General features: G+C 40.6%; 4 protein-coding genes across 6 annotated transcripts; 3 read left to right on the forward strand and 1 right to left on the reverse strand.

Annotated features, from left to right (window-relative positions):
* The first annotated feature begins 69 nt into the window (after nucleotides 1-69).
* Nucleotides 70-12,306, forward strand: mcm7 (minichromosome maintenance complex component 7). 2 transcript variants are annotated; one of them, XM_047354575.1, is made up of 15 exons: nucleotides 70-285; nucleotides 4,356-4,435; nucleotides 5,142-5,306; nucleotides 5,410-5,534; nucleotides 5,628-5,808; nucleotides 5,899-6,036; nucleotides 7,250-7,399; nucleotides 7,485-7,599; nucleotides 7,671-7,802; nucleotides 7,982-8,065; nucleotides 8,661-8,872; nucleotides 8,952-9,217; nucleotides 9,297-9,465; nucleotides 10,733-10,842; nucleotides 11,694-12,306. In XM_047354575.1, exons 1-15 carry the CDS (start codon nucleotides 255-257, stop codon nucleotides 11,917-11,919), a joined length of 2,184 nt encoding a protein of 727 aa, XP_047210531.1. In that variant the 5' UTR covers nucleotides 70-254; the 3' UTR covers nucleotides 11,920-12,306. The 2 variants fall into 2 exon arrangements, with proteins under 2 accessions (XP_047210531.1, XP_047210534.1); XM_047354578.1 differs by lacking the exon at nucleotides 70-285 and adding an exon at nucleotides 3,727-3,844.
* A 145-nt stretch (nucleotides 12,307-12,451) lies between these two features.
* Nucleotides 12,452-15,563, forward strand: and3 (actinodin3). Of its 2 annotated transcripts, XM_047354581.1 has the most exons (5): nucleotides 12,452-13,598; nucleotides 13,901-13,977; nucleotides 14,053-14,097; nucleotides 14,164-14,324; nucleotides 14,555-15,563. In XM_047354581.1, exons 2-5 carry the CDS (start codon nucleotides 13,923-13,925, stop codon nucleotides 15,344-15,346), a joined length of 1,053 nt encoding a protein of 350 aa, XP_047210537.1. In that variant the 5' UTR covers nucleotides 12,452-13,598; nucleotides 13,901-13,922; the 3' UTR covers nucleotides 15,347-15,563. The 2 variants fall into 2 exon arrangements, with proteins under 2 accessions (XP_047210537.1, XP_047210536.1); XM_047354580.1 differs by lacking the exon at nucleotides 12,452-13,598 and having other exon boundaries at nucleotides 13,631-13,977.
* A 364-nt stretch (nucleotides 15,564-15,927) lies between these two features.
* On the reverse strand, nucleotides 15,928-21,526 carry cops6 (COP9 signalosome subunit 6). Its single transcript, XM_047354583.1, has 10 exons — nucleotides 21,214-21,526; nucleotides 19,029-19,154; nucleotides 18,709-18,840; nucleotides 17,934-18,022; nucleotides 17,723-17,785; nucleotides 17,578-17,625; nucleotides 17,367-17,481; nucleotides 17,175-17,267; nucleotides 16,885-16,985; nucleotides 15,928-16,414 (listed from the first exon to the last, which is right to left on the reverse strand). The coding sequence occupies exons 1-10, from the start codon at nucleotides 21,254-21,256 to the stop codon at nucleotides 16,274-16,276; spliced, it is 951 nt and encodes a 316-aa protein (XP_047210539.1). The 5' UTR covers nucleotides 21,257-21,526; the 3' UTR covers nucleotides 15,928-16,273.
* On the forward strand, nucleotides 19,246-25,220 carry LOC124860965 (F-box/LRR-repeat protein 12-like). Its single transcript, XM_047354579.1, has 4 exons — nucleotides 19,246-21,189; nucleotides 22,062-22,122; nucleotides 22,228-22,303; nucleotides 23,049-25,220. The coding sequence occupies exons 1-4, from the start codon at nucleotides 21,144-21,146 to the stop codon at nucleotides 24,090-24,092; spliced, it is 1,227 nt and encodes a 408-aa protein (XP_047210535.1). The 5' UTR covers nucleotides 19,246-21,143; the 3' UTR covers nucleotides 24,093-25,220.
* The last annotated feature ends 370 nt before the right edge of the window (nucleotides 25,221-25,590 follow it).

The raw sequence follows: 25,590 nt of genomic DNA on the forward strand, positions 1-25,590 counted from the left end.
TCCTGCAACTTTCGCGCCACTGTTAAAGCCCGCCCCCCACTGCCAAAAGACGCGAGGCGATTGGTCGCCGTGGATGTCTTAGTGGCGCCAGTTCTTGCTCAGCGACCGGGAGAAGTGCTGCCTGCATGTGAATGAATTCAGGGCTGCGGTGATAGAAAAGCAGTCTAAACCTAACATATAACTGCATTTTTAGTCGGTTTCAACTCAACGTTATTATAAGAGTCTCATTTCGCCCGACGCTCAACGCTACAGACATGGCTCGTAAGGATTACGCGGCAGAGAAAGGTAAATACTGAAATCTAATGAGCAATATGACAGCAACAGGTTGGTCATAATAACAAACTCCGTAAAAGATGTTTTGAAGAATCAAAAGAAAATACTCGAATGACTGCGTGAAATAGAAAGTTGGATCAGATTCTGTTTTAATCATTTTGAACCCTATGATCATCCTATAATAGCCTTTACATCTAAGTTATAAAAGTCAGCTGGATACTATATATGTGTATATGAACATAACTCAATAAAAAGGACCGGCTGCTGTTTTCAGTTTTATAAACTTTTCTGAGCGTTATTCAGACCTGTAAGCAAGCAGTTCAGCATTGTCTGAGCTTGTGACTGCTCGGTGACCCGGATGGATCCTTAAACAAAGGAGCAGCCACATGTTCGACCATAACTTCCATTTTCAGCGGAATTAAATGATACTAGAGTCCGTGTTCGCAAAGATGATGCCATCTTATCTGAGGGGTTACTTCATAATTTTAATCGTAAAACACAAATTACTTGTAAGAAAACTTGCATAAAAACACGCTTTGACTTGATAACTTTATATAACGGCTTCAAACGCTGCGGATCACCTGTAAGTGTTTATAAATGAGAGCGCAGACGGTTCTGTGTATTTCGGGTGGTTTTTAGGGCCCTACAACGAGATGTTTCCCCGAACAAACACGCATAACTGGTTGTTTTCTCTGCTGCTCTGCCTGGCTAACCAGAGAGCTAGCTCCTGATAGTCGATGAGCCATTTTGTATTTAGCGCGACGTTTGCTAACGGCTTCCTTAAAATCAGCTGCTGGTTTCACCGACTTTCTGTCCAATACTTTATGTATTAATGCCGGTTTTTGTTGAGCTTCGGGGGAAATGGTGTGTTTTAGCTCTTTTATACGTTATTTTAACTTCACTTGCGGCCAAAACAAACACACAGAACCCTTTTTTTTTTTTTTTTTTTGCTAAACCTCAAAAACGACAACAACAGTGAAGTTGGCGTCCGATTCGAAGCTTCCGGCTCGGCACAACTTTAAAGGGCAATTTCAGTTTTTAAGTAGTATGGACTTCCTTTAAAGTGCCTGTGGCAAACATTTTCATATTGAAGGGGTTGGGTAGCAATTGACATGATATCAGGATTAAAGACGTGATGACACAAAATAAGCACATTTCTATGTTAAATTTTGCGAGCCCAAAGTCGCTCGGAAATGACGTCTAAGGGGAAGTCAACAGTCATTCATTGTGTGAACACTTTCCTGAAGCAGGGGATCAGCGTTGGAAAACCGAGGAGGAACAGATGTGCTGGTTCCACCAAGCACAGCCCGTTGTGATCGGAGGGTTTCTCTGCAAACTGCTTCGAACATCCCCCTTGTGTGTCATTACTGCTCCATGCTGCTCATTTCACCACCCCTTGTTTCACTCAGTGCCATATATATAGTTGCTGGTGCAAAGCTCCTAGAACCGTCCACAGATCTTGCTGTAAAAGCCGGTTATAAATGCAGTAGCAAGTCCAGAACAACTGAATCTGCAGGAATTAAACCAATTAAAACTGCTTCGTTTTTCATTTTATGCATCCAGATATTTTCATGTGTTTAGTTCTACAGTGGGTGAGTACACTAAATGCAGTGAAGCTATATTTGTTGCTTACTTTTAAACATTTAATGATCCTGACTGCTGCGCCTCTCTCTGAAAGTTACTGAAATATATATATATAAAAAGTGTTGCTGGCCATTGTAGCAGCAGTCAGTTTACGTGCCGGGGTTCCCCTTTAACGTAAAAAAAAAAAAAAAAAAAAAAACGCACAACAAAATTGCAAAGAAGTAGTCTGGAAATGCATACTTAGTAAAATTTATGAGCATATATCAGAACAACTGTTCATTTCAGTGGCATGAATTTACTTTTTTAATATTTTATCAATGTTTCCTTTCTATAAATGTATTTATCAGGAAAACTTGATGTCATGGGCAAGATTAAAATCTGAAATGGTAGTAATGATCCAACCTGGTCTTGATTTCTAGATCCCCCCCCCCACACACACACACACACAACCTACAGGTATGTGAGACATTATTCCACTCTACTATCATCTACATTGGTAGTGATCTCCATTCAGCTTGTGGGCCCTTATAAAATATGAAGGGCTGATGTCTGATCACACCAAAATAACTCGAGTGTTTTGATGTTGGATATGATTTGAGTCATATAACTACATTCCCTTACATTGGACCATGTGAAGATTATAGAAAAGTACTTAAAAGTCACTACAATTTACAGGCATCCCTGATTTATTTATGGCTTTGGCCACAGAGACACTTGAATGGGGCCACCTTTTATTTTAAGCTGCTCAATGATACTTTAAAGCTGATTTTTCTTTGTAAAACTTTTAGTTTATATGTTGCAAAAGCAAGAGTGATTTTGAACTTTATTTTTCACATTTAGACTAGAATAGAATGGTCTTTATTGACATTGTACTGGGGGGTAGCTTATTAATTAAACTGGATTTTGTTTGGAAACTGCACTTCTGAGAGAAATCCGACCCAGACTAAATGCCTCTGTGACGAGGGTATAAAAAAAAAATGAAGCTTAAATTTTATTTAATTTTATGTTTAGATCAGCCTTTTAAATAGAACCCTGCTTCAAGATAGCCATTCTCAACAAGATAAATATAGATAAAATATTATACACCATTTACAGAATTTCTTTAAACAGTTTCTTAATTTGTAAAACCTGTACTCAACCTGCACTTGACAATAATAATAAAATAAAAAAAACCAACCTAATTGTTTTGTTTTTTGGAGCCAGTAAAGACTTTCACCCTACATCCCATCTAAGGTGTTACAAGTGCCAAATTTTATTGGCTCACTGAAATAGTCATTCTTTTCACATTTGGAGCTAGTAGCTCTAAAGCATAGGAGAGATTAAAGTTTCTTTGTATTTTAACAAAATTAATGTGGGTTTCATAAGTTACAGAATCTGTAACCAGTGCACAATGGTTTTGTTTACATTTATTAAGGTTATGGGTTTAAGATTATGAGCTACAACTGATCACTCTAACCCCAAAATAAAGGAATATCCCTTCACTAAAGTGCCGATTCGGACGCTGACTTCAGCCTTCTTAAAACCACACAACGTAAACTACCTTGTTAATAATTCAGCTTAAGCGTATATTTAAACCAGTAGCTCAATGAATCCTTTATTTTGGACATGGTGCCCAGACCCTGAGATTATCTAAATCGACATCAGGGTCTGAATTAAACTGTAGTAACGCAGGTTAAACTCTAAAGCCCGCTTGCGGTGAAAAGTCTCCGGCGTTAAACATTAAACCAGCGCCTCCTCGCTGCCCGGTGCGGGGCTTCGCAGCGCGGTCTGTCTCCGGGTACTACCAGCAGCTTTCCTCGGCCAACCTTTAGAAGATGGCTGGCCGAGGTCTGAAAACAACAAGCGGGACTGTTTTTGTGTGCGGAGGAATCGCGGAGGGATACCCCAGTGACGGGGCACAAAAGCCATGTGCTGCTTTGTTTACAATAACATCCTTGAAAATGGAAATGAACCAGCAGCGCTGCGAATTTTCTCCCGCGGCGTCAAAGTAAGTGGAGTATATTTAAGTGATATTTCCTTCCTCCCAACGCGGAAATCAATACTGTTTTTAGTTATGGCTCTTTCGAGAAGTAAGGGGATATTTCCTAAAGAGAAAGGGACACTGAACTGATCGCGTCTGTTGTTGTATTTACCTTCCCCACCTGGAGCGATCTGCTGTTTATTTCACTCTAAAACTGTGATGGGAGGCCCATCCAGGTGAAGTATGCTTGTTGTTGGGCACCAGCTGCAGTTTGTGCTCTACTGTAGCAATAGTGACTCATCGGGATTGCAGGATGCCATGTTATTCGACAAAAGAGGAGGGGGAGGAGGTGCAGGACAACAACTTAGCTCCAAGCATGGAGGCCCTCTGCTGTTGTTTGTGTTTTTTCCTGCTTTACACTCTAAACACCTTGTTTTTCTGTGACTTTAAATAAGTAAAATGTTTTTTTTCTGCAGAATGTGGTGCATTTTTTTTTTTTTCCAAGTAAAATAACCATTGTTGGTGTTTTGTTTTGCAGAGAAGTGCAAAAGGTTCCTGCAGGAGTTTTATACAGAGGATGACAATGGGAAGAAGGTGTTTAAATACGGAGCACAGCTGGTGAGTATAGTGAATTATACAAAATGTAGACTTAATTTTTGTCCATTTTGCCGACTGTTCATTTTGTCTTAAGATATCATTTTAATTTCCAAATAAATAATATTTTATTATTTTTCCAAAGCTGAAATCTTAGTATTTAACCCATAATACAAGTTAAAAAAAGGTGTAACACAAACTAAATGATCACATTTCTGAAAAAAGAAAATAAATTCTGCCATCTGGTGTTGAGCGTGTGGCGTTTTATATTTGATAAATATATTTGCTTCACTAAATGCGCCTGCCTGTTATAACACATTAGCCAATGTTGTGCAATTTACTGCTGTTTTTTTGGTTTAATAAAGATCAAATAAATATATTTTGACAAATGTGTCACGTTTGAAGTCCGATGTGGCTTAAATGATTTTTATTCTTCTATCAGAAACTCGCACGATGTTTCATGAATGCCATAGAAGTAAAAATATGTTTCCGTTTGGTTTATAGGTTGTACATTTTTTTTTTTTTACATTGAAATTATGTTTTTATTTTCCCTGTAAGTTTGCCTGGGTTAATTTTTTATGCAGATGTTTTAATTAGTAAACACAGAATATTTAACACAACTTTGTGCAGGATAGAAGTAGTCTTTGTCTGAGGAAGTCTGGCTCTGATAAGGGTTTAGAAAGTGGGTGAAATTGTGTTTGTGGACTCGTCTAATTGCTCTTCCGCTCAGGTGGCCTTGGCCCACCGGGACCAGGTGTCTCTCTTTATTGAGCTGGACGATGTGGCCGAGGAAGACCCTGAGCTGGTGGAGAGCGTCTGCGAGAACGCCAACCGCTACACGGGTCTGTTCTCTGACGCCGTCCACGAACTGCTGCCGGAATACAAAGAGCGAGATGTACGCAGGTCTTTTTAAAAAATATTTTATTAAATAATAGCCATGTCTAGCAAATCATTTCTATAAAGTTAATCTTGTTAATGGGTGTTTATCCTGCATGTAGGTGGTGGCCAAAGACTCTCTGGATGTTTATATAGAGCACAGGTTGATGATGGAACAAAGGGGTCGGGACCCTGCTGACACCAGAGACCCCCGTAACCAGTACCCACCTGAGCTCATGAGGAGATTGTAAGTAGAACCATGTTAGATTTATTTATTTATTTTCTTTTATATGTAGGGATATTTCCCATGATCCATGCTTTCTTCTTTTTTCTTTTGCAGTGAGCTCTACTTCAAAGCTCCCAGCACCTCTAAGCCCAAGGTGGTACGTGACATACGGGCTGACAACATCGGTCACCTAGTCGCAGTTCGAGGCATCGTGACCCGGGCCACGGAGGTGAAACCAATGATGGCTGTGGCAACGTACACGTGTGACCAGTGTGGTGCCGAGACTTACCAACCAGTAAGATTGGATCTGTTGCTCCTTACGCCCAAATATAGCAGCATTGTTGTCACAAGATTGTTGCTATGACTACTTCTTTGTGTTCATCAGATTCAGTCTCCATCCTTCATGCCACTAATCATGTGTCCAAGCCAAGAGTGTGTCACCAACAAGTCTGGAGGTCGGCTTTACCTGCAGACCAGGGGCTCCAAATTTGTCAAATTCCAGGAACTGCGAATCCAAGAGCATGTAAGGAATTTCAGAAAGTTAGATCAGCTTCTGTAATATAAATACATACATCTTTCAGTCTGTATTCATATATTTTTTTTTTGAGAATTTGCAAACAAGCAGAGTTTAAGTTCAATAGCAAACAGATATATTAAAGTGGGTAGATGCTGAGCTTATTGCATCTACCTTCTTTGTTTATTAGTATAATGTGGCAGCATATATTACAAAAACACCAATATAGATTTTTTTTTATTTTTTTAAATATACATAAAATTGTGTTTCAACTCTTGCTTTTATACATATTGTTTTTAATGTCTTGATTTTTGTATAATTTATTTGTTTAAAATTTTGCTTTTCAAATCTAGCGTTTTTATTTCCAAGCAACCTCTAAATATATTAGAGGTTTTATACTTCATGCAGTACCAGTGCAGAACTAACCTCTACTAAATCAGTCAGTTGGGTCATAATGATCTGATCCACTTGTAACTCTTAAAGCTTCCCTGTTTAGGGTTGGTTGTGTGCTACCCCATGGCTCTGATATAGCCTAAAGTAACCTTTAGGACACTTTTTTTCTGGCCAATACAGCATGTGTGTTTTCTCTCTCAATCTAGTTCCATGCACCTAAATAATATTAGGTATTACTAGTTGTGTTTGGTAAGAGAACTGACAGGTAAAAAAAAAATGGTTTTACATTACGAACCACAGTTCTAAATGTCTTTGTAGTAGTATGTAGTAAATGTAGTGTAAAAAGTTTAGAGCTTGGAACAGAACCTTGTGGTACTTCACAAAACACTATCAACATTTTTGTATAATATATTCTACATATGTGTATAGGTAAGATAAAACATTTTGGGCCGAGCACTGAACCTTGTGGTACGCCACAGACAACCTTCAGTAAATCAGTTTTAACAGTTTTTCTGTTACAGTAATCTGTTGGTATTTTAACTCTTTATCCAAGAATGTGCGTTCCCTTCATTATTATATCAACCCTTTCAGCAGCAACCCTTATAGGGTCAAAGGCCTTTTCAGTCCCACAGCCATCCCAAATTATTTGCTTTTTCTTCTAGTAGCATTACTGCTGTAATGGTGGACCTGTTTACATGTACTGGAGATCATTCAGTATTTTCCGTAAAATCCTTTAAATAAAGCACCTTTTGTAAAATATTGGAGACCTGAGAAAGAGCCACTCACACCGGTTATTAATTTTACTATTATGTGTTGTCTGATATTCTAGAGTGACCAGGTTCCTGTTGGTAATATTCCTAGAAGCATGACGGTGTACGCACGTGGTGAAAACACGCGTCTTGCTCAGCCTGGAGACCATGTAGCCATCACAGGGATCTTTCTCCCTCTCCTGCGTACAGGCTTCCGTCAGGCTGCGCAGGTAACCTCGTGGTTTAACCTGACATTACTTCTGTTTGTCTTCCATCAAATTTAAATGTAAATTAAGCCCAATATGGCATCTTTAGGGGCTTCTGTCAGAAACCTACCTTGAAGCTCACAGCATCACGCTCATGAACAAAACCGAAGATGACGAGCTCGGTAACGACGAGCTGACCGAGGAGGAGCTACGCAGCATCACAGGTCAGGATCTGCGGTGGGTTTTTCTTCAGTGGGACTTTCTCTGTAACTAAAGCACCCGTGTTCGGTTTTAGAGGAAGGATTTTACGAGAAGCTCGCTGGCTCGATTGCACCAGAGATCTATGGACACGAGGACGTGAAGAAGGCTCTGCTGCTCCTGCTAGTTGGAGGGGTGGAACAAGCTCCAAAAGGCATGAAAATCAGAGGTGAGCGTAAATTGGCCCATTGAACATTTTATACTTTCTAAAAATCAAACAAAGAAGAAATAAAATTCCCCCAGTGATTTAGGCCTGCTTGATAAAAGATCACATATATCAAAAACAATATTACTTAAATTAGGAAGCACTATTGGCACAAAACTGAAAATCTGTCTTGTCTCCCGAAGGCAACATAAATATCTGCTTGATGGGAGATCCAGGAGTTGCCAAGTCCCAGCTGTTGTCCTACATCGACCGGCTGGCTCCTAGAAGTAAGTCCCGTCTCCTGTTTTTAATACTTTTTTTTTTTTTTTTTTCATTAATGCTTTCATTGTGAAATATTAACTTTCCATGTGGTCCAGTGCCTGTTCATGCTATGACCACTAATGACCAGTATGAGTTTCTATTGGTAGAAGCCTGAGTAAAAGTTGACAGTACTTACACAAGTTTAAAAAAAATCATCTTATTTCTAATAAATAAAATGACGTTATTATAGCTAGCTGTTATTTTATTTATTTTGTTCTACATAATATCTTTATAAATCTTCTGCTCTTTACAGCGTGATTGGTTATTTTCAAATTGTCGGTCTTGTCGTAGCGTTCTTTCAGCCAGCTGACACAGTGCAGCAATATGTAGGGAAGGGGCAGTCCTGTATTATTGATGGAAACAGTGACTCCAGCACTTTACTGGCATCTCATTGAAGAACTTTAACGATATGATGGAAATTTTTCACGCCATTATCAGCAACAGCCCCATGCGAGGTTTAAATGATAACTTCATTCAGTAATTTGGTTTCGAGTTAATTTAACCCAAATCTAGTCTCAGCTCTGCCTGTTATTTCAGTCTATGTTCCTCCTTTGGTTTTAGGTCAGTATACAACAGGTCGGGGGTCATCGGGTGTCGGTTTAACCGCTGCTGTGATGAAGGACCCTCTGACTGGGGAAATGACTCTGGAGGGAGGCGCCTTGGTGCTGGCTGACCAGGGCGTCTGCTGCATTGACGAGTTTGACAAGATGGCAGACGCTGACCGTACAGCGATCCATGAGGTTATGGAACAGCAGACCATCTCCATTGCTAAGGTATTGGTGACTCCCTAGACGGCGTCAGGGGGACAACCCGAAACTTGGACACGTTTGTAACTGCTGTTCTGGTCTCCAGGCCGGCATCATGACTTCCCTCAACGCCCGCTGTTCCATCCTGGCCGCTGCAAACCCTGCCTACGGCCGCTACAACCCCCGGAAGAGCATCGAGCAGAACATTCAGTTGCCGGCCGCTCTGCTGTCGCGTTTCGATTTGCTCTGGCTCATGCAGGACAAACCCGATGCGGACGCTGACCTGCGTCTGGCGCAACACATCACATACGTCCACCAGCATTCCCGCCAGCCACCTACTCACTTCACACCCATCGACATGAAACTCATGAGGTGAGGAGCAAAACAACACCTTCAACTATACATCAGTAAAGTGTAACAAGTTCGGTTTATAATTTATTATTCCCTCCAGACGTTACATAGCTCTGTGTAAGAAGCGTCAGCCAGTCGTGCCGGAGTCTCTGGCGGATTACATCACTGCTGCTTACGTAGAAATGAGAAAAGAGGCTCGGGTTGGCAAAGACACCACCTTCACCTCGGCCCGTACCCTCCTCTCCATCCTCCGCCTCTCCACTGCGCTGGTGAGGATTACGATTGCAGTCATTAGGAATCTCCTCATCTAGTTGCTTCTAAGGCTTGTTGATGTTGAAGTGTTGTGGGGTCTGCATGGATTTGTGCTCATTGACAGCCCAGTGTGTGATAAAGTGCTTACAGTGCAGGTAGTGATGATAACCTGGCCTACTGCAGTGTGAGCACTTCTTTCCCACACTGGACGCACTCTTCTGTGGGCTTTTTTTTTTTTAAGCACGATGTGGTTCCAGGGTTTCTGAACTCTCCTAAAATCTGGGAAAAACAAATTCATTTTAAAATTTTCAGACTTGAAAGATTTCAAGATCTGTATTGTATTGGGAGAAAAGGTTTTCTCACAAATAGATATATTTTTTAACATGTATTTTATTTAAACATTTATCTTTAATTTAACTGATTAAAAACTTTGGTATTCTTTAGCATCACTTTTTTATTTTTTTTTATTTTTTTTTGTGACTGCCGGTTTAACACATTGCTAACTTCAGGATTATTTAGTAATTTGTAGAAGAAGAAGCCCATGCACATCTAATTTTTTGCAATCAAATGTCCAGAAAAGTTCCTAGAAAAAATCCAGAAATTTGTGTTGGATGAGTGTAGAATTTCAGTTTATTTAACTGTGTAATGGTTTTAAGTGTAGCTTCTCACCCGATCTCACATCGATCTGCCTCTGGTTGTCAAAAGTGCTGTTTGTGCAGGTAGCATTCATCCATCTACTGCAAAACCAGCACTTCAGGTAAACAGGTGGGTGATGTACTGCATGCAGACGGCCACAAGGTGGCACACTGCTGCCACAAGCACAGCTGTGCCCCTGCACATCAGCTTGATTTAGTTAGTTTAGTGACTCGTACTGATATTTTATCTCTTCAGAACCAACTCTTGAGCTTGTTTTTGTACGCTGGTTCTGGCCAGCTTTGCAGGGTTGGCAGTCAGCCTGTCTTCAATCGTAGCAGCTGTGCAAACCCATGCAAAACTGACCATGGCCAGTGCGGTCATCGGCACCCTCCACATGGAGACGTCAGACCCTTGGCATCGTTTGTGTCGCTTGTGTGTTTGGGTTTTGTTCACCACCTGTGGAGAGAGTAGCTGGTTTTGAGAGGCGGAGACTTGGGCAATTGCCGGCCATCCCAGAGGGCATTGCACTTGTCTCGGTCTGACAGTGCCGGCACAGCGCAGCCCACACGGACGTGGATCAAAATTAAAAGTACAATTATTTACATATTTCTGTCCCTAAATCACTTGTACTGCCCCCCCTCCCCTCAGGCCCGACTTCGGATGATGGACACTGTGGAGAAAGAGGATGTCAACGAGGCAATGAGGCTGATGGAGATGTCAAAGGATTCTCTACAAGCTGACAAGTCCAGCACCACCAGGTTGGTGTTAGAAACTAAATGCTGGAGATTAGTATGGTCTAGGTGGTGGGATGTATGCCGACCCAGAATCCTCTTTTTATGAGCTTCTTGCAATTTAATCACAGTAGCTGTTGGTGCTGGCGGAAGCTGTAAAACCTTTCTGGGTTTTTATGGAGCTCTGTTTAAGGAAACGGGTTTTTCAAGCTACGTGTTCACACGTTGTCATGTTTGCACTGCAGTCAGGGTTTAAATTCTCTAAAAACAGAAAACATGTTTTTTAAACTTGGAACAAAGTAGGAAACCTTGTGTGAAGCCCAGGGTTCCCGCATAGACTGGGAACGATATGAAATATGACCTTTTTATAATGTTCTGGGAATGGAACCTGGCTTTAAATGCACGTTTCTCCTGTTCTCTACACTACTAATCAATTTAACTGGACCTGGTGCACGGTCAAAACGAGCAGGGTAATAAAGATGTCGAAGTTCTTTAAAAAAAAAAAGTACTGATTTTAAATAAGCATGATTTATTTTAAAATGGAACTGAAAAAGGCTCCTAGAAAAGCGGTCAACTAGCCCTTCACCACACGGGTAAACCAGAAGACGGTTTCATGATTCCTGAAAACGTAATAAAACATGGCCTCTGCAGCTGCATTTTGAAGGTGAATGTTTTTACTCAAAGTCTAGAACGGTTTTCAAAAGCTGTTGAGGAAAAATCTAGAAATGTTTCTAGGAAATTGATCATTTGAAGTGGGAAGCTGCAAACCAAACAGTTTGGGGCTGTAACGACTTTAAGAACCTTCTTACTCCTGTTGAGTTCATATTTTAAGCTGGGATACAACTTCTAACATCCCAACCCCCCCCCCTTCTTTGTAGGACCCAGCGTCCATCAGACGTCATCTTCTCCATGTTGCGTGAGCTCGCCACAGAGGGCGCTGCGGGCCACGGTGGAGCCGGCGGCGTGGTCCGCATGGCCGAAGCAGAGCAGCGCTGCGTCTCTCGCGGCTACACTCCCGCTCAGTTCCAGGAGGCGCTGGAGGAGTACGAGGAGCTGAACGTGTGGCAGATCAACCAGGCCCGCACCAGGATCACCTTCGTCTGAACCATCCCGGACACGCCTCCTACAGACTCGGATCAGCTCTTTGCGTTTCCTCCATCTGCATTTTGTAACCCAAGTCAGGCAGAACGTGGACTTCCTCTTACGCCTGACTGTTTGGAGAGAATTTTTGCTCTTGTTGACCCATTGCTTTTTATGTTCAAGAAACCTGTTGTTAAACTGCATGTAAATATGTATGTCAGACCATAGTATAGTGTATCCACAGTTTATAGTTGAAAGCACAATGAGAATTTCTGTACATTTTATACTTTAATGCAAGTGAAATTAATGTTGCAGCTTGTATTTGAGGAGTTATAATAAATGTTTCAGGACTATACATGTTTGACTTTATGCACATGGAAAATAAAATGCCAATCATTGGTGTAGCAATCAGCCTAGTCTGCTTTTTGGTTTTAAAAACTCAGTTCCAGTTTTACCGAACCCCAATATGTAAAGTTTATCGCATAAGAGTTCATGCTACATACTGTTGAAGAAATGGTATCTTGCAAAAAAGTATTCATACCCTTTGAACCTGTTCACACGATGAGCAGAAACTAAGTTTTATGTGATAGACCAACACAAAGCGATGCATAAATTTGGAGATGGGTGGAAAAGGATGGATGGTTTTTATTTTAGTTCTACAAACTTTGCTCATCTAGAGACTGAAATTTTGGCTCAATTTTTATTTTTTTTCTTAAGCTCAGTCAGAATAGATGGGATCTGTAAACATAAAGTCTCAGCACAAATTCTTGAATGTATTTAGATGTTGATTCAAACCATTTCATTGTAGCTCTGCCTGTATTTAGTGTCATTCTGCTGAAAACTTCCAGTATTTACCTCCATCCATGTTCCCATCTGCTCTGACTAGCTTCTCCATCTCTGCTGAGGAAACATCCCTCAGCATGATGCTGCTACCATCATGTTTCACCATGGGGAGGGTGTGTTTTCCGCCACATTCAGCTTTTTACATTCACAAGTATCCACTGCTTTGTGGTTATGAATACTCTCAAGATACTGTTCCTGTGTACTTAGCAGTATTTGAGTATATATTTACCAGATTTCTGCATGGGTATGTGTCTTTTGTGTTAAAAAAACGCAAACTTCAGCAGACAAACAAGGCATTACAGCTTTGTGCAAGAATGCTGTATGTTAAGCACATTAAGTAGTGAACATGCTGAGACTAGTGGGAAGTTTTGATAGATATCCTGTTGCAGAGCTGCTAGAAAAGCAGCTGTCCTTTAAACTCAAATAACCACTTTTAAGAACTACCCGTGTTTTAAAAACCTGAAAAACATCTTTCTAAATATATGTTTATGGCTGTGATCTGTGGTTCCTTTTACAGCTTTTTTTTTTTCTGCTGAGGCACTCTTTCAGTAGGCAACATTTTCTCCATGGTTGTAGTTGGTCCCAGCAGGTGATGGTTTCCTTCCAGACCTAATGGGGAGTTTCCATTTGAAGTCTTGTTCTTAATGGCCTCAGTCCAGAGGCTTTTTATTCCTAATTGGTGCCCAAGGGCTTCACTTTAAACAATATTTTTTTTTAAAAGAGAAGGAGGAGACAAGATTTTGGTTTGGAAGTTGGGGGAAATCCAATTGGACAGAGGATTAAGTTACTGGAGGACAGAGAGGTTTGATATTTAGCCCACTCAGTCCTGTTGGTCCAGTGAAGACAGCCTCCTTGGCCTGGTAAGTGAAACATCTCCAGATGTTTTATTTTTATTTAATCACAGAGCTGCATCATCAAAAATGTTTGCAGCCACATTCTTTAGCCAAAATTGTGCAACTAAGCTGTATTTTAAAGCTTTAGAGTACATGTAATGGGATGTTTCTGGAAATGTTATATACAAATAGTAATCTTTTAAAATTTCTTAGCATTTCTGAAATGTTTTTCAAGACAGTCTAATGCGAAGAGGACCAACAAGTTGATTTCTGTAAATATAAAATTCTACATTTTTGTCAAAAATGCTTTTTTTCCCTTCATATAATAGTTTTCTGGGCTGCAGTTTCAATATGGTGTCTTCATCGTGTTTGCTGGGGCCGCTATGCTGTCTCTTTTTCCTCTCAGGTCAGTGTTGAATTCTTTCACAGTTCTGTTTGGAAACAACTGTTCACTGACCAATAAATAAATCTCCTCTCGCAGGCCTGTTGGATGCCAAATCTTTGCTCAGTGCCATCAAACAGGAAGGTACGTGCAGATCCTAAATCTCTAAAAGCAGGTAAGAGATGGTGTTTAATAATTCTTCTCTAACAGAGATGGTGCCTTTGAGCGATGTGAGCATCCACTCGGAGAAAGCCAACGACTTCCTGTCTCACTCGAGGCCGAAGCGTAATGCGGACCCCAGGTGGTACAGAAGAAACCCGGACTTTCAGGCGTACTACAGATACTACAGCAGCATCGGACACACTGAGGGGGTGGGACTCTTTTATATTCATGTGAACCTTTTAAAACCGCCATGTCATCGTTTTCTCTTTGATTAGATTCACATTTTAGGAAAAATTTGGGTTGATCAGAGTTCTCTAATTTTTCTGGTGTCAAAACGTACATATTTCTTCATGACTTTTAAGTGCTTTCCAGGTTTTGAAGTTAAATGTAGATCTGCGCAGGCTGGACTAAAGTACTGATCTTTCCTTTCCTCTCTCAGCTCTATGAGATCGACAAGCTCCGGATGCTCTACCAGCAGATGAGGTACCTCGAGCATGCCTATGGCCCAAACGCCTCTTATTTCCAGAGCAAACTGGGTGTGCCGATGATCATGTGCGACCCAGTCACAGACAAGAGGTGCAAATACGCTCCTCCTCCACCGCCTCCGATGAAAGGAGTCCCAAAGCCCACAGATATTCCGTTGACCCCACCTCCTCTTCCTCCTGCTCCAGCCATTTCCCAGGCGGATGTGCTTTTCCTGTGCAACAGCAAGGACCCCCTCTGCAAGCCGCACATTGTCTACTTGCCCACTGGTGCCGTTCCAGTACTCTGCGACCCTCGTTACCACCCCCACTGTACTCCCCAGAAAGCCCCTCCACCCCCTATGGTGGTTCCTAAGCAACCTCATCCAAAGAAGTTGCCCCTGTCTCCACCGGTTTTGGTCAAAAAGTCTCCTCCTCCGGCCCCCATCCGCATCTTCAAGGGTATGGAGTATGACTGTGACCCCTACTGGGACCCCGACTGCCTGATTGACAATCCTCCAAGACCTATCAAGGGGAAAGTTGTGGGGCCCCCACCACCACCTCCTCCACCTGAGGAGGAAGAAGCAGAGGAGGAACCTGTAGAGGAGCCAGCACCTCCTCCTCACAAAGAGAAGAAACTGAACTTCTACCCTTATCCTTACTACCATCCCCACTCTTATGACCCCAGGGATGACCTATATGACCAGGCCCGGTTCCGGTACCCTCAGCCAGCTGATGCTGCCGACGAGCCTGCTGAGGAGGGCAAGTGAGGGGTTCTCAAAGAGCCTGAGAAATGATGTCTGTTTCCATGGACTTTGACTGAAACGTTCATCTACCGTCAAAGAAATGTGCAAAAAACCAAATGATGTGTTGCTGTGATTAAAAAGACGTCTAATTGTATTTATAATCACTTTCACAATGTAAAAAAGCTGTTTTCAGCCAATGTCTTAGTAATGAGGCAATAAAACGAGATATTTGGTTATCAGATAATGAGTTCAATTTTGACTTTTAGAAAGGTGCAAGATGTTGCAGACAAAAGGTTTGTTCCTCCCAGAGCCACATGGCAGCTAAACACAATCTGCCAACACACAAGCAGGGGGTAATTATGTCGGTTTCTGCTGTGCATTTAATAACCAAACAAATGCTGACTCAGGTTATCCACCTTAGACTCTATGGTTATAAGTGGCTTCCTGTCCTGCCACATACTCCTGTCTCCTTCAGACCGCTGCAGGCAGTCATAGCAGGAACACAACTTCAAATAAGAAGCTAGAGTTGACTTTATGCTCCTGGTAAGAAACCTGCAGCTCCTTGTTGCACAACTTTCATGAGCTCATTTAAAACTGCAGCCATGTAGATTTCTATGGTCTTTATAGGTACGGTACTATAATTAGTGCGCTGCTAGAAAGGATTTAACTTCAGGGAGAAGACACAAAGCTCCATGAAAAAAAAAAAAACATTTATTACATACAGAAACGGGAATAAAACGAACTGGGTAAAATAACGTCCATGTTCAGTGATCTCACTGCTGTGCATACCCAGGAGACTGTGGGGAGGTTTTAAACCGATTGGTGTCACTGAGTGCTCTTAGATAGACTTGTGGTTGAAGATGAACTGGTGTGAAATCTTTCTTTTAACTGATCAGAACACAAACAAAAAGAGAGAACAGAAGCAAAAAGTGAGTTTGCCTCCCTGTCAGCTCAAAAGAAAAGTCCTCTCATCCTCCGGCCGATGCCCTGCCTGTCGTACAGGACGTTGAACTTGTTGATGAACTGGTTCATACTGTTGCAGGTCTTGGTGATGGTGCCTAAGTAGGCCATGAGGCCGACGTCGTTACATTGCTGCAGGAAAATAGGAAGTAGACATGATGAGATTCAACCGAAAGAAACTGCTTTACAAAAAAGTAAAAAATGGCAAAAGAAAGCGCTCGTCTCTGAACCTGATGCACCTATTTCTCTGCCCCACACTAACGTGGCAATAATGTGTGTCCCCGTTTTCCAAAGCCCTGAAATGTTATTCTTTTAAGCCAAAGATTATTAGTAATATATGCTGGGATAAATAATATTATCTGTGTGGTTAATTTGTCTCCAGCCACTATGATTCTTCACAAAAAACACAGAATGAAAGCAGTGGGAGGGTCAAACCATAAATAAACGAGATGTTTATGTATACATAACATGCTTCCGACTGGAAAATACAGAGTCCTCAGTATCATCCATGCATCTTTGCTCAGAATGTTGTCTGTGTGACTTCAGGTCATAGAGAAAATGGTTGTTTTTAAACAATAATAGTGTTTTAGGGGATTACTTACATCGTAGAAGTCAGTTTTGAATTTTGTGGTGCTAAGAACTGGCAGTCTGTGGCAAAGGGCGTTCGCTTCTCGCAGGATCTCATGGTTGAACGGCACCTCTCCTGTCACACAAACACACGAGAAAAACGAATACATTGGGATAATGCCTGAAAGATGCACTCGAAGTGGGCCTTGTAATTATGGAGGTGTGTTTGAAAGGGCAAAAAAAGAAGAAATATCTGGGGACAGCTGCTTTGTCTATTTATTTTCACATTCTTTCCTTTGTGTGCCTCATAAATAAGACTACATACCTGCTTCGACAGCTTTGACATACTGTAGAATGATCTTTACTCGGCTGTGGAGCATCTTTATCGCGCTGTGCTGGGCGATAAGGTGTTCAGCCACTAGCAAAGAAAAAAAGAGGAACAAGACAGTGTCGTAACAAACAGCTACTACATTTATTTAAATGACCATAGCCGATCAGGTGAAAAACACAGAATTACCAGTCGAGTTTTCCCCAGTTCCAGTAGCTGTCATTCGAGCCACGTGGTCCACACCAATCCTCTCGGCTTCCTCTGTGGCTAAAGTGTAAGTCAGCTCAGCAAACAACATGGTGGCCTAACAAAAAAACAAAATATATGACTCAGACAACAGGAAATCCAGATAATGTGGTTGGAAAAAAGCATCTAGACTGAGCTGGGTAGAAAATCTTACCTCACCACTGATGATGTCTATCACTGATTCATAAACGCTAACAGGAAGCTGAAGGAAAGAAGGAAACAGCAGCGGCTGGATTAAAATAAAAACCATCAATGTTAGGCTGCTTCAGTCTTGAAGTGTAAATACAGGTAAAACATACATCGGTGTGCTTGGTCATCGGGTTGAGTTTGAGGAAGAGGGGACTTTCGATGATCTCACACACCTGATGCGAAAAAAAAAAACCACATATTTAATATCAAGACATTTATCAATGACAAAAAGCAGCATGAAGGACCTTTTCAATCTCTTCGATCACTGATTTTAGCCTTGAACTGCTACCATTTGCGGGTTGGGCTTCAGCATTTACAAACCTGTTTATGGATGTGTATATCTGACTGGTCTGGAGGACCGCCTGTGGTGTACCAACCCAAGAACTCCATCTCTTTGAAGACTTGTTTAACTAGAACACATGCAGGATGATTAACTAGTTGTCACCAATATTAAAACACATCACTAACACATCTTGCTCTCCCTGATATCAACCCTCAGTCAACCAATTAATCTAAATGTGACGGCTCTAAGGCTGAAAACAATTAAAAACTAATTAAAATACAGAAACATTTTCTTACTCTCTGATATTAGGTCAGCCTAAACCTCATGTTTTAGGACAATATTGTCACAATTGGTGAATGCCGGATTAAATAGATTATTTGTTCTTCTTCAGAGGTTTACATAGTTGTTCTTAGTATGAATAACTTGGGTCAAATATTCTGGGTATTCTTCCACAAACAGTTTGTTGGGAGTTTTTGTCCATTCCTCCTGACAGAACTGCAGTCAGGTTATCTCAGGTGTGTATGCTGCATTTTCCCGTTCTTACAAAATCTCTATAAGACAGAGATCGCGGCTTTGTGATGGGCACACCAAAACATTGACCTTGGTGTTCTTAAGCCACTTTATAACTTATTTGGCAGTATTCTCTGTTCCCTAAAGACAAGATATCTCAGAAACTATTGTAGCCAGTTTTCAGGGATTTTGTTAATTTTTTCAGCTATTGACTCCTTGAAATGATCTTGTTTAGCACATAAATACTATGCTACACCCTGTCAAACTGTTCGCGTTGGCCTTGATAAGGAAATCAATTCTTACATTGTTCCTCCTTAGTGTAGTAGTACTCCTTGTCGATGTGCACTTTCTCATCTATGGTGTGAGACATTAGCTCGAAAGAGTTCATCACCTCAATGTTCCTTCCTTCCTGTTTCCCGATCAGAGCTCCAATCACTGAGAAGACAGAGCACACAATTAACAACAGATACAGATCTAAAATGATGCTGCTTTAAAGTAACTTTCTGTTATCCTTTAAATATAAATGCTGGTCAACATGTGCTCAAAAAACTAGCAAAGCACTACTGGTATAAATGCATAACAATATGCTGGAGAGCAAACAAATTCAGTTTAATCACACATACCTTGCATTGGTCGGCCCTCCTGGGAGCGGATGCGTATCCAGTGGTCTGATATGTTAAGGATAACCAAAGGGTGTAAGGCCACAGAAACGCTCCCAGTGACCCCCGAGGCCATAACACCGGGGGTGGCTGCAGTAACACCAAGAAACACACAAGGTGGGCTTTAACAGGAGATACAACGATTTCGACTGGTCGAGCAAAAATCTAAACAATAGAGGCTACAAACCAGAACAAAACAAAACAAGACATCAGCAGAAGAGGAGGTGGCAGTGATGTGTGAAGAATTCAAGTTATCCAATTAAATGAAAGCCTTTTAATTTTTTTAAGCTGTGATCAGAGCTGAAGCGTTTACTTCTTTCTCTCTCTGTGAGCCTCTACAGTTCTGCTGTTGAAGACATGTTTACAGATCTGCTCTGCCTCTCACACAGCTTCCAAAGGAGAGATTCCCCTGTGGAGATGATCATGTCAAGGCTGCTTGCTCTACGGCTCTCTGCCCGTAGCTGTTTCACTGACAGGGGGCTGTAGTGCCACATGTTTGACACTAATCAAATCAGTTCAGTTTATTTGTGTGCCTCCAATTCACCACAAATGCTATATCAAGGCACTTTACAGGGCAAACCGATCAAATTCACACGAAGAATTACATATAATGAGACCAATCCAACCCAATACAGATATATAGAAAGATTCAAATGTAACCACATACATTCCAATCTGGTATTAGCTTTATATCAATGACGTCGAATTCAGTTTAAAATCGTTTAATCCACAAATCAGCAGAATCATAGCTAGGTCATCTGGATTTATTTTCATTTTATGGTTGCATGGTTTTTATGTTCGCAGAAATGTCAGAACGGAAAAAAAAACAATAACCCTTTTTCCGAAACCTCAACTTTCAGTGTGTGGCAGTTATTCAGTGTTTTTTTTCACCGAGTAATAACAGTTAAAAGGCCAGAACAAAACCAAAAAACCAAAAACCACTGAAAAACACGTAGGATTCCATCTGTACTGACTGGATGGTAACCAGAGAGTTAAGATTTATTTCTTTTTATTCAACTTGACCTGAAGCTAATTCTAGCTATAGTTTTATCGTACCTTTAGACTATAAAATAATGTTATTTACGATATTCAATTAGATTTAATGTCATAATTAATATTAATTTATACCAGTTTGTTTGAAACAGTTGCACATTTTAACTAGCTTATATTTAATCAATTTAATTATTTTGTGATCTGTTTTTAACATTTATTAGAATTTTGGAGTGTATGCTTTTTACAATTTGTATGTCTACCTCTAGTGTCTTTTCAACAAAACTGCATCTTAATTCCTCAATCCATCACCACAATGCACTGTATGTTGTCCTTGTGTGCCTTAAAAGTGTTCTATGAATAAACACTGACTGAACGATCGACTGATTACATATAATGCTAAATGCTAAACGTTATCTATATAAGGAAGCCCAGGCAATCGCATCAACACAGTGACTTTGAAGCAATCCCTCCTCCTGAGCAACAATGTAGCGACAGTAGAAAAACATAACACTGTGATGCTCACTAATGAGCTTACTTCTTCTTGGTTATGGGCCATACTAAAGTTAGGGCATGGTGATGCAGTGACCTTATTCTAGCTATTTTTGAGGACAGGATGTAACCTTATTTATCACCAGGGGTTAACATATCACAGTTATACTAAAGGCTGAAATACACAGACTGAATTCTATTATTTAAGACACCCACAAAGATCAGCTAAACTGGATAACGCCAAACCAGGAAAATATCCATTTTCAAAATGTGTCCAGTACAGAAAGTTTGGTTGAAATGACACAGAGATGAAATACTCTCGATGCATGGTGCTCTACAAGTGACATTTATGTTTGTTATGTATTTGCTGACTGAAATGGACAGATAAAAAAAAGCTTCAGAAAAATTTGTCGTCGGGGCTAAATCAGGGTTCACGCTTTGAATGTAAACTCATGAACAGAGCAGAGAAAAGACTGCAACATTCAAAGTGACAAATGAGACAAGACAGAGATGGGAGCGTTAACCCGGTTATGTCACCGTCCTTAAAACACGACAAAATCTCAAATTACGACCACGCATAATCAAACTATACAACACATGATGCAGCCCTTATCTTCATTCATGTTCGTGCGAGGCTTATGTGGTAAGAGAAATTATAATTACTTGCCTGTTCCATCCACTTCCATTCCTCCACCATTGCTGGTCGCCATCTTGTCCGGTGTTGTGTCGAGAAAAGCAACACCGTCATACGAAGCTCATTTCAGGTCGCTCGTTTTCCTGTTTGTTTTTGTTACCTTGTTCTCGTTTGTAAAAATACAAAGAGGCTCGTGTTTTTCAGCAGTATTACGTGCCCAATACTGACATCAATTCTCTACCTGTACTATCAAACACTTTATGAGTAGAAAAACGAAATTTACTTTGAGCAACTACAGAATTTCCGGGAGGAGGATATCCTAGCAACGGAGCCTGCGTCTATTGCCACCATAAATACGTAACAAAATAAAAGGCGTATAAATAATTAATTTTTTATTGTTATTGATAAAGCTCAAGCCGGTTTCTGATTTATTTTTTTTTGTTTAACTGAATTTTTTTTTAGGAATACAAGTGCCTTAAAAATGCGCTTCCGGTGACTGAAGTACATGCTTACAGTAGGAGTACATTTTTCAGCTCAACACTGGTGAACTGCGCAGGCGCAATGGACTGTTCGCTTGATGAACGTTAGGTGGCAACACTTCCTCTGCCAGTGTCTTTAACTAAGGAGCACGGCTCTGCTGTTATAAAATTTCCAGTGTCATCGAGAGAAAGATGGCATCGAGCGAGCCGCGATAGTATCAGCGAAAAAGTATCAATTGTTGTGCTTTTATTGCCGGTTTAGGTCATTCAGTGAACGGGCAGCTGTTTCCTGGGGATCGCTGATTTAGGCGCAACCCGTGTGCGTCAGGATATATGTCCGTGTTTGGAGTTTTGTTTACAAAATGGATGAATTTAAAGGCTGTAATCTTGACTACTTCCCAGAGAACATTTTAATAGACGTACTCTCATACTTGAGCGTCAGAGAGCTCGTCAGAGCTGGGAGGTAAGCATTTTTACCTGTGACACAAATATCTGATTTTTCTTTGTTGCCACTCATTCAAATGAGGGTTTTTGTTGTTGCTTCTGTTGTTTTTCCTACTGTTTCTAGAGTGTGTAAGAGATGGAAACGCCTGGTTAAAGACCAAAGATTATGGAGAACAGTAGATCTGACTGCATGGAAAGGGGTAAGACTGTTTGGCAATGTGATTTTTATTGCAGAAGTGTTCACACCCCTTAAACTTTTCCACATTTTGTCACGCTACAGAGTCAAGCTTAAATATAATTTAATAGGGATTTTATGTAATTAAGCAGCACAAAGTTGTGCGTTATTGGGAGGGGAAAGGAAATGGATACATGGATTTCAAAACGTTTCACCAAAAAAAGTGTGGTGTGAAATTTAAACTCAGCCCCCTGTACTCTGATATACCTAAATCCAGATTGATGAGGATGAATCCTAAAATAAATCATGTTTGAATTTATAGCAGTGAAGAAATGTGAGGCATTAACATAGCAGATTTAAGAAGCTTCGATGTGGCTTTTCCAAAAGCTTCTACGACCAAACAAGGGCTCATATCAATGTTTAGTTTAGAATTTATATGTATTTTGCTTATCAGTCCTTTTATTAGAATATACCATATTTAAAGTATACTTCTATTTTATACATTATTCTCTTACAGGTTTCAGTTATCCCGACTGGCACTACACATTTTTATTATGAACAATTTATGTTGAAATATTATCTTAGTTTATTATTTTTTTAAATGCTGTGTGTAAAGCAGTTTTAAATATTTATGTATGATGCTCTGCTCTACAAATAAAATGTTATTCTCCTATGTCCCCATATGTGTTGTGCAGTTAATGACAGAAACTAATTGTTTTTTGCCTTCCACCTCTCACACATCCATCCATGGACTTTCCACCGTGTGTTAGGTGACATCCCGGATCCTTTGGGTCCTTCTACGTCAGTACCTGGGTTGCGGACTGAGGTGCCTTCGCTTACGTGGTTTGCTGCTGTCTGCCCGAGGCGGCACCTTTCTCTCAGAGTCTTGGCTCAAAGCTTTGTCCACCAAATGTCCCCGCCTGAATAAACTTGCTCTTCTGCATGCCGACCTCAGAAGCTTACCAAACTGCCAGATCCTGCCCCGATCTTTGCGGGTGCTGGAGCTGCGTGGCTGTGAGCTGCCTCGTAGTTTTTTCAGCCAGAACCTTCCTACTTCACCTGCTCGACCCCATGAAGCCACGTCTAGTGTTGTTGCTCAACAGCAAAGAGGTTGTCAGAAAGGAAAAGGGCTTGTTTCACCTACAGGAATTGGTGTGGAGAGGTTGGTCCTCAATAATGTCCCATCTTTTACAGACCAGCATCTACTGAATCTAGCATCGTGGGAGAAGCTCAGTCGACTGGAGTTACGTGATACCTTTCGTGTTACAGCAAACGGACTTAGGAACTGTGCAGCCAAAGAAGGGCTCTCAGGCCTGGAGGGGATTTCAAGACTCAAATATCTTGAAATAGGCATTACAGGACGGCAGGGCTACCAGTTACAAATGGCCTCCCTTGGACTGGGGGCTGGGTGGCTTGGACTGGAAGAGCTGAGTCTTGGTGGGAAGGAGGTGGGCCCGGGCTTGCTCTGTGCCAGTCGTCTGAAGGACCTGAAATGTCTGCACCTCTGGGCCTGCACGCTCAGCGAGCTGCAGATTGTGCGGAGCTGCAGGATGCTCCGCGGGCTCCGCCAGTTAGAGTTTTTAGATGTCATCTTCCAGCCTAGGCAGAGTCCACCTGCAGGAGAAGGACAGGGCCAGGAAGGTGGTGAGGAGCAGCAGAATGAGGAGGAAGGTACTGGTGGAGAAAGTAATGATGAGAACAGGACACTGGATGGGACTGATCCCTTCCCGAGTCTGCGCCGCTCACTGGCTGTCCTGTTGCCGTCATGCTCGCTGGTTTTTACTAACTGCTCTGTTCAGATAAATGTAGACTGAATCTATTCAAGTGGCCAGCAAACATTTATTCCCTTTATAGGACTTAAAACAGTTTGTCATTGGAAAGTTTTGGAGTATCTTTAGACAAGACAGAGAACCAAGTGGTCATTGTAAATGAGAGTTAGTTCTCAACTGACCTACCTGATCCATGACAATATACTGTGGCGTAACAATTTGTGAATGTGTTTTTTCCAAATTTTTCAAAGTAATAGAAAAAATTTTAGTAGAGCATTTTGATTGGTTTCTATTATAAAGGTATTTTAGTTTTATTGGAACTAGAAAAGAACCTTATCAATATAGATCATTTAGCATTTCAGTCATACTTCCTTATGTTTCTTTAGTCTGATGAATATAATTACCGAAAAAGGGGTTAATTGTGTCATGCAAACAACCTTCCTCAGATGCCACAAACTCAAACATATTTCGGACAATTACATTAAATACAAAAATAGAAACAAAGGATATTATTATTAAGAAAATGTAAATTGTATTTTTCAGATTTCATAGTTAGATTTTTAGAAGATCACACTTTTTTTTTTAAAGCTTTTTGACTAGCCTGATCACTTTGATAAAACAGCCTCTGGGTTGCGTGTTAGTTCCTCAAGTATCAAACTGTTCAAAGTATTATTTTTCTGCATCACCAACCAGTCAGTTTTAATAAGTAACTGAGGTTATTACACAAGGAGAAATATGTTTTCACATGAGAAAAAAAATCATTTTCAGACTTATTTATGCAAGACAAAGCAGAACATTCACTTGCTAGCTGTCAGCAGATATGCAGGTGTTTGAGTCCAATTACTGAAGAAGCTGTAAGAAACAATCCACCTGTTTCCTGTTGCCTAACTGCTTTCTTACATTGTATACAGTCCAAAAAACGTATATTTCCTTATGTTTAAGTTGTGTTAAAAATGCGAGGCATAACATTTTAATGATTCTCTGTTCTTTCACTGAGTCTTAAGTGTTAAGGGCCATGAAAAGAAAAATTGCATCACTGTCTTTATTACCAAAAACAAATCATGGAAGATCTGTATTATAAATCTAAATCATGTTGCATTTGAATTGAAATGTTGTAACGGTAAAATTGTTTCGAATATTTTTTTTAACAATTAAATTCTGAATCATAAATTATGTCTGTCCTTCTGTCTGTTTATGATTAAAATGTTTGGTGGTTTGAAGTTTTGCTTTAGTTAAGCTCTTTAAAACTTCACGTACATAGTCAAGAAAAAGTATTTGCCTTCAAACAGATTTCTTCTATTTTGCCTTTTTGTGATGCTGAAAGGTTTATGTTCATAAAACAAATATTAATATCAGACAAACGTAATCAGAGCAAATACAAGATACCTTTTATAACTGACGATTTTATCTAAGAATGGAAAAAAGCCATCCAAAACATCCTGACATTATATAAAAAAGTAATGACCCTCTAAGCAACTAACTGTATGTTTTTACAACATTGTAAAGGAATTTTTGACTCACTCTTCCTTACTGAATGGGTTTA

This window comes from Girardinichthys multiradiatus, chromosome 23, assembly GCF_021462225.1.
Source record: "Girardinichthys multiradiatus isolate DD_20200921_A chromosome 23, DD_fGirMul_XY1, whole genome shotgun sequence".
In the NCBI taxonomy this organism is placed as follows: Eukaryota; Metazoa; Chordata; class Actinopteri; order Cyprinodontiformes; family Goodeidae; genus Girardinichthys; species Girardinichthys multiradiatus.

Bases quoted from the DNA above. Each gene is read 5' to 3' on its own strand.
- and3 (XM_047354580.1), top strand. From the start codon at position 13,875: ATGCTTTTTTTCCCTTCATATAATAGTTTTCTGGGCTGCAGTTTCAAT. The intron at 13,978-14,052 runs GTCAGTGTTGAA...CTCCTCTCGCAG, and splicing joins CTGTCTCTTTTTCCTCTCAG to GCCTGTTGGATGCCAAATCT. The intron at 14,098-14,163 runs GTACGTGCAGAT...CTTCTCTAACAG, and splicing joins CAGTGCCATCAAACAGGAAG to AGATGGTGCCTTTGAGCGAT.
- LOC124860965 (XM_047354579.1), top strand. From the start codon at position 21,144: ATGATGCAGCCCTTATCTTCATTCATGTTCGTGCGAGGCTTATGTG. The intron at 21,190-22,061 runs GTAAGAGAAATT...ACTACTTCCCAG, and splicing joins GTTCGTGCGAGGCTTATGTG to AGAACATTTTAATAGACGTA. The intron at 22,304-23,048 runs GTAAGACTGTTT...ACCGTGTGTTAG, and splicing joins ATCTGACTGCATGGAAAGGG to GTGACATCCCGGATCCTTTG.
- cops6 (XM_047354583.1), bottom strand. From the start codon at position 21,256: ATGGCGACCAGCAATGGTGGAGGAATGGAAGTGGATGGAACAG. The intron at 19,155-21,213 runs GCAAGTAATTAT...GTGTTACTGCAG, and splicing joins AATGGAAGTGGATGGAACAG to CCACCCCCGGTGTTATGGCC. The intron at 17,626-17,722 runs GTATGTTTTACC...TCTTTCCTTCAG, and splicing joins CGATGACCAAGCACACCGAT to CTTCCTGTTAGCGTTTATGA.
- mcm7 (XM_047354575.1), top strand. From the start codon at position 255: ATGGCTCGTAAGGATTACGCGGCAGAGAAAG. The intron at 7,400-7,484 runs GTAACCTCGTGG...TGGCATCTTTAG, and splicing joins GCTTCCGTCAGGCTGCGCAG to GGGCTTCTGTCAGAAACCTA. The intron at 9,218-9,296 runs GTGAGGAGCAAA...TATTCCCTCCAG, and splicing joins ATCGACATGAAACTCATGAG to ACGTTACATAGCTCTGTGTA.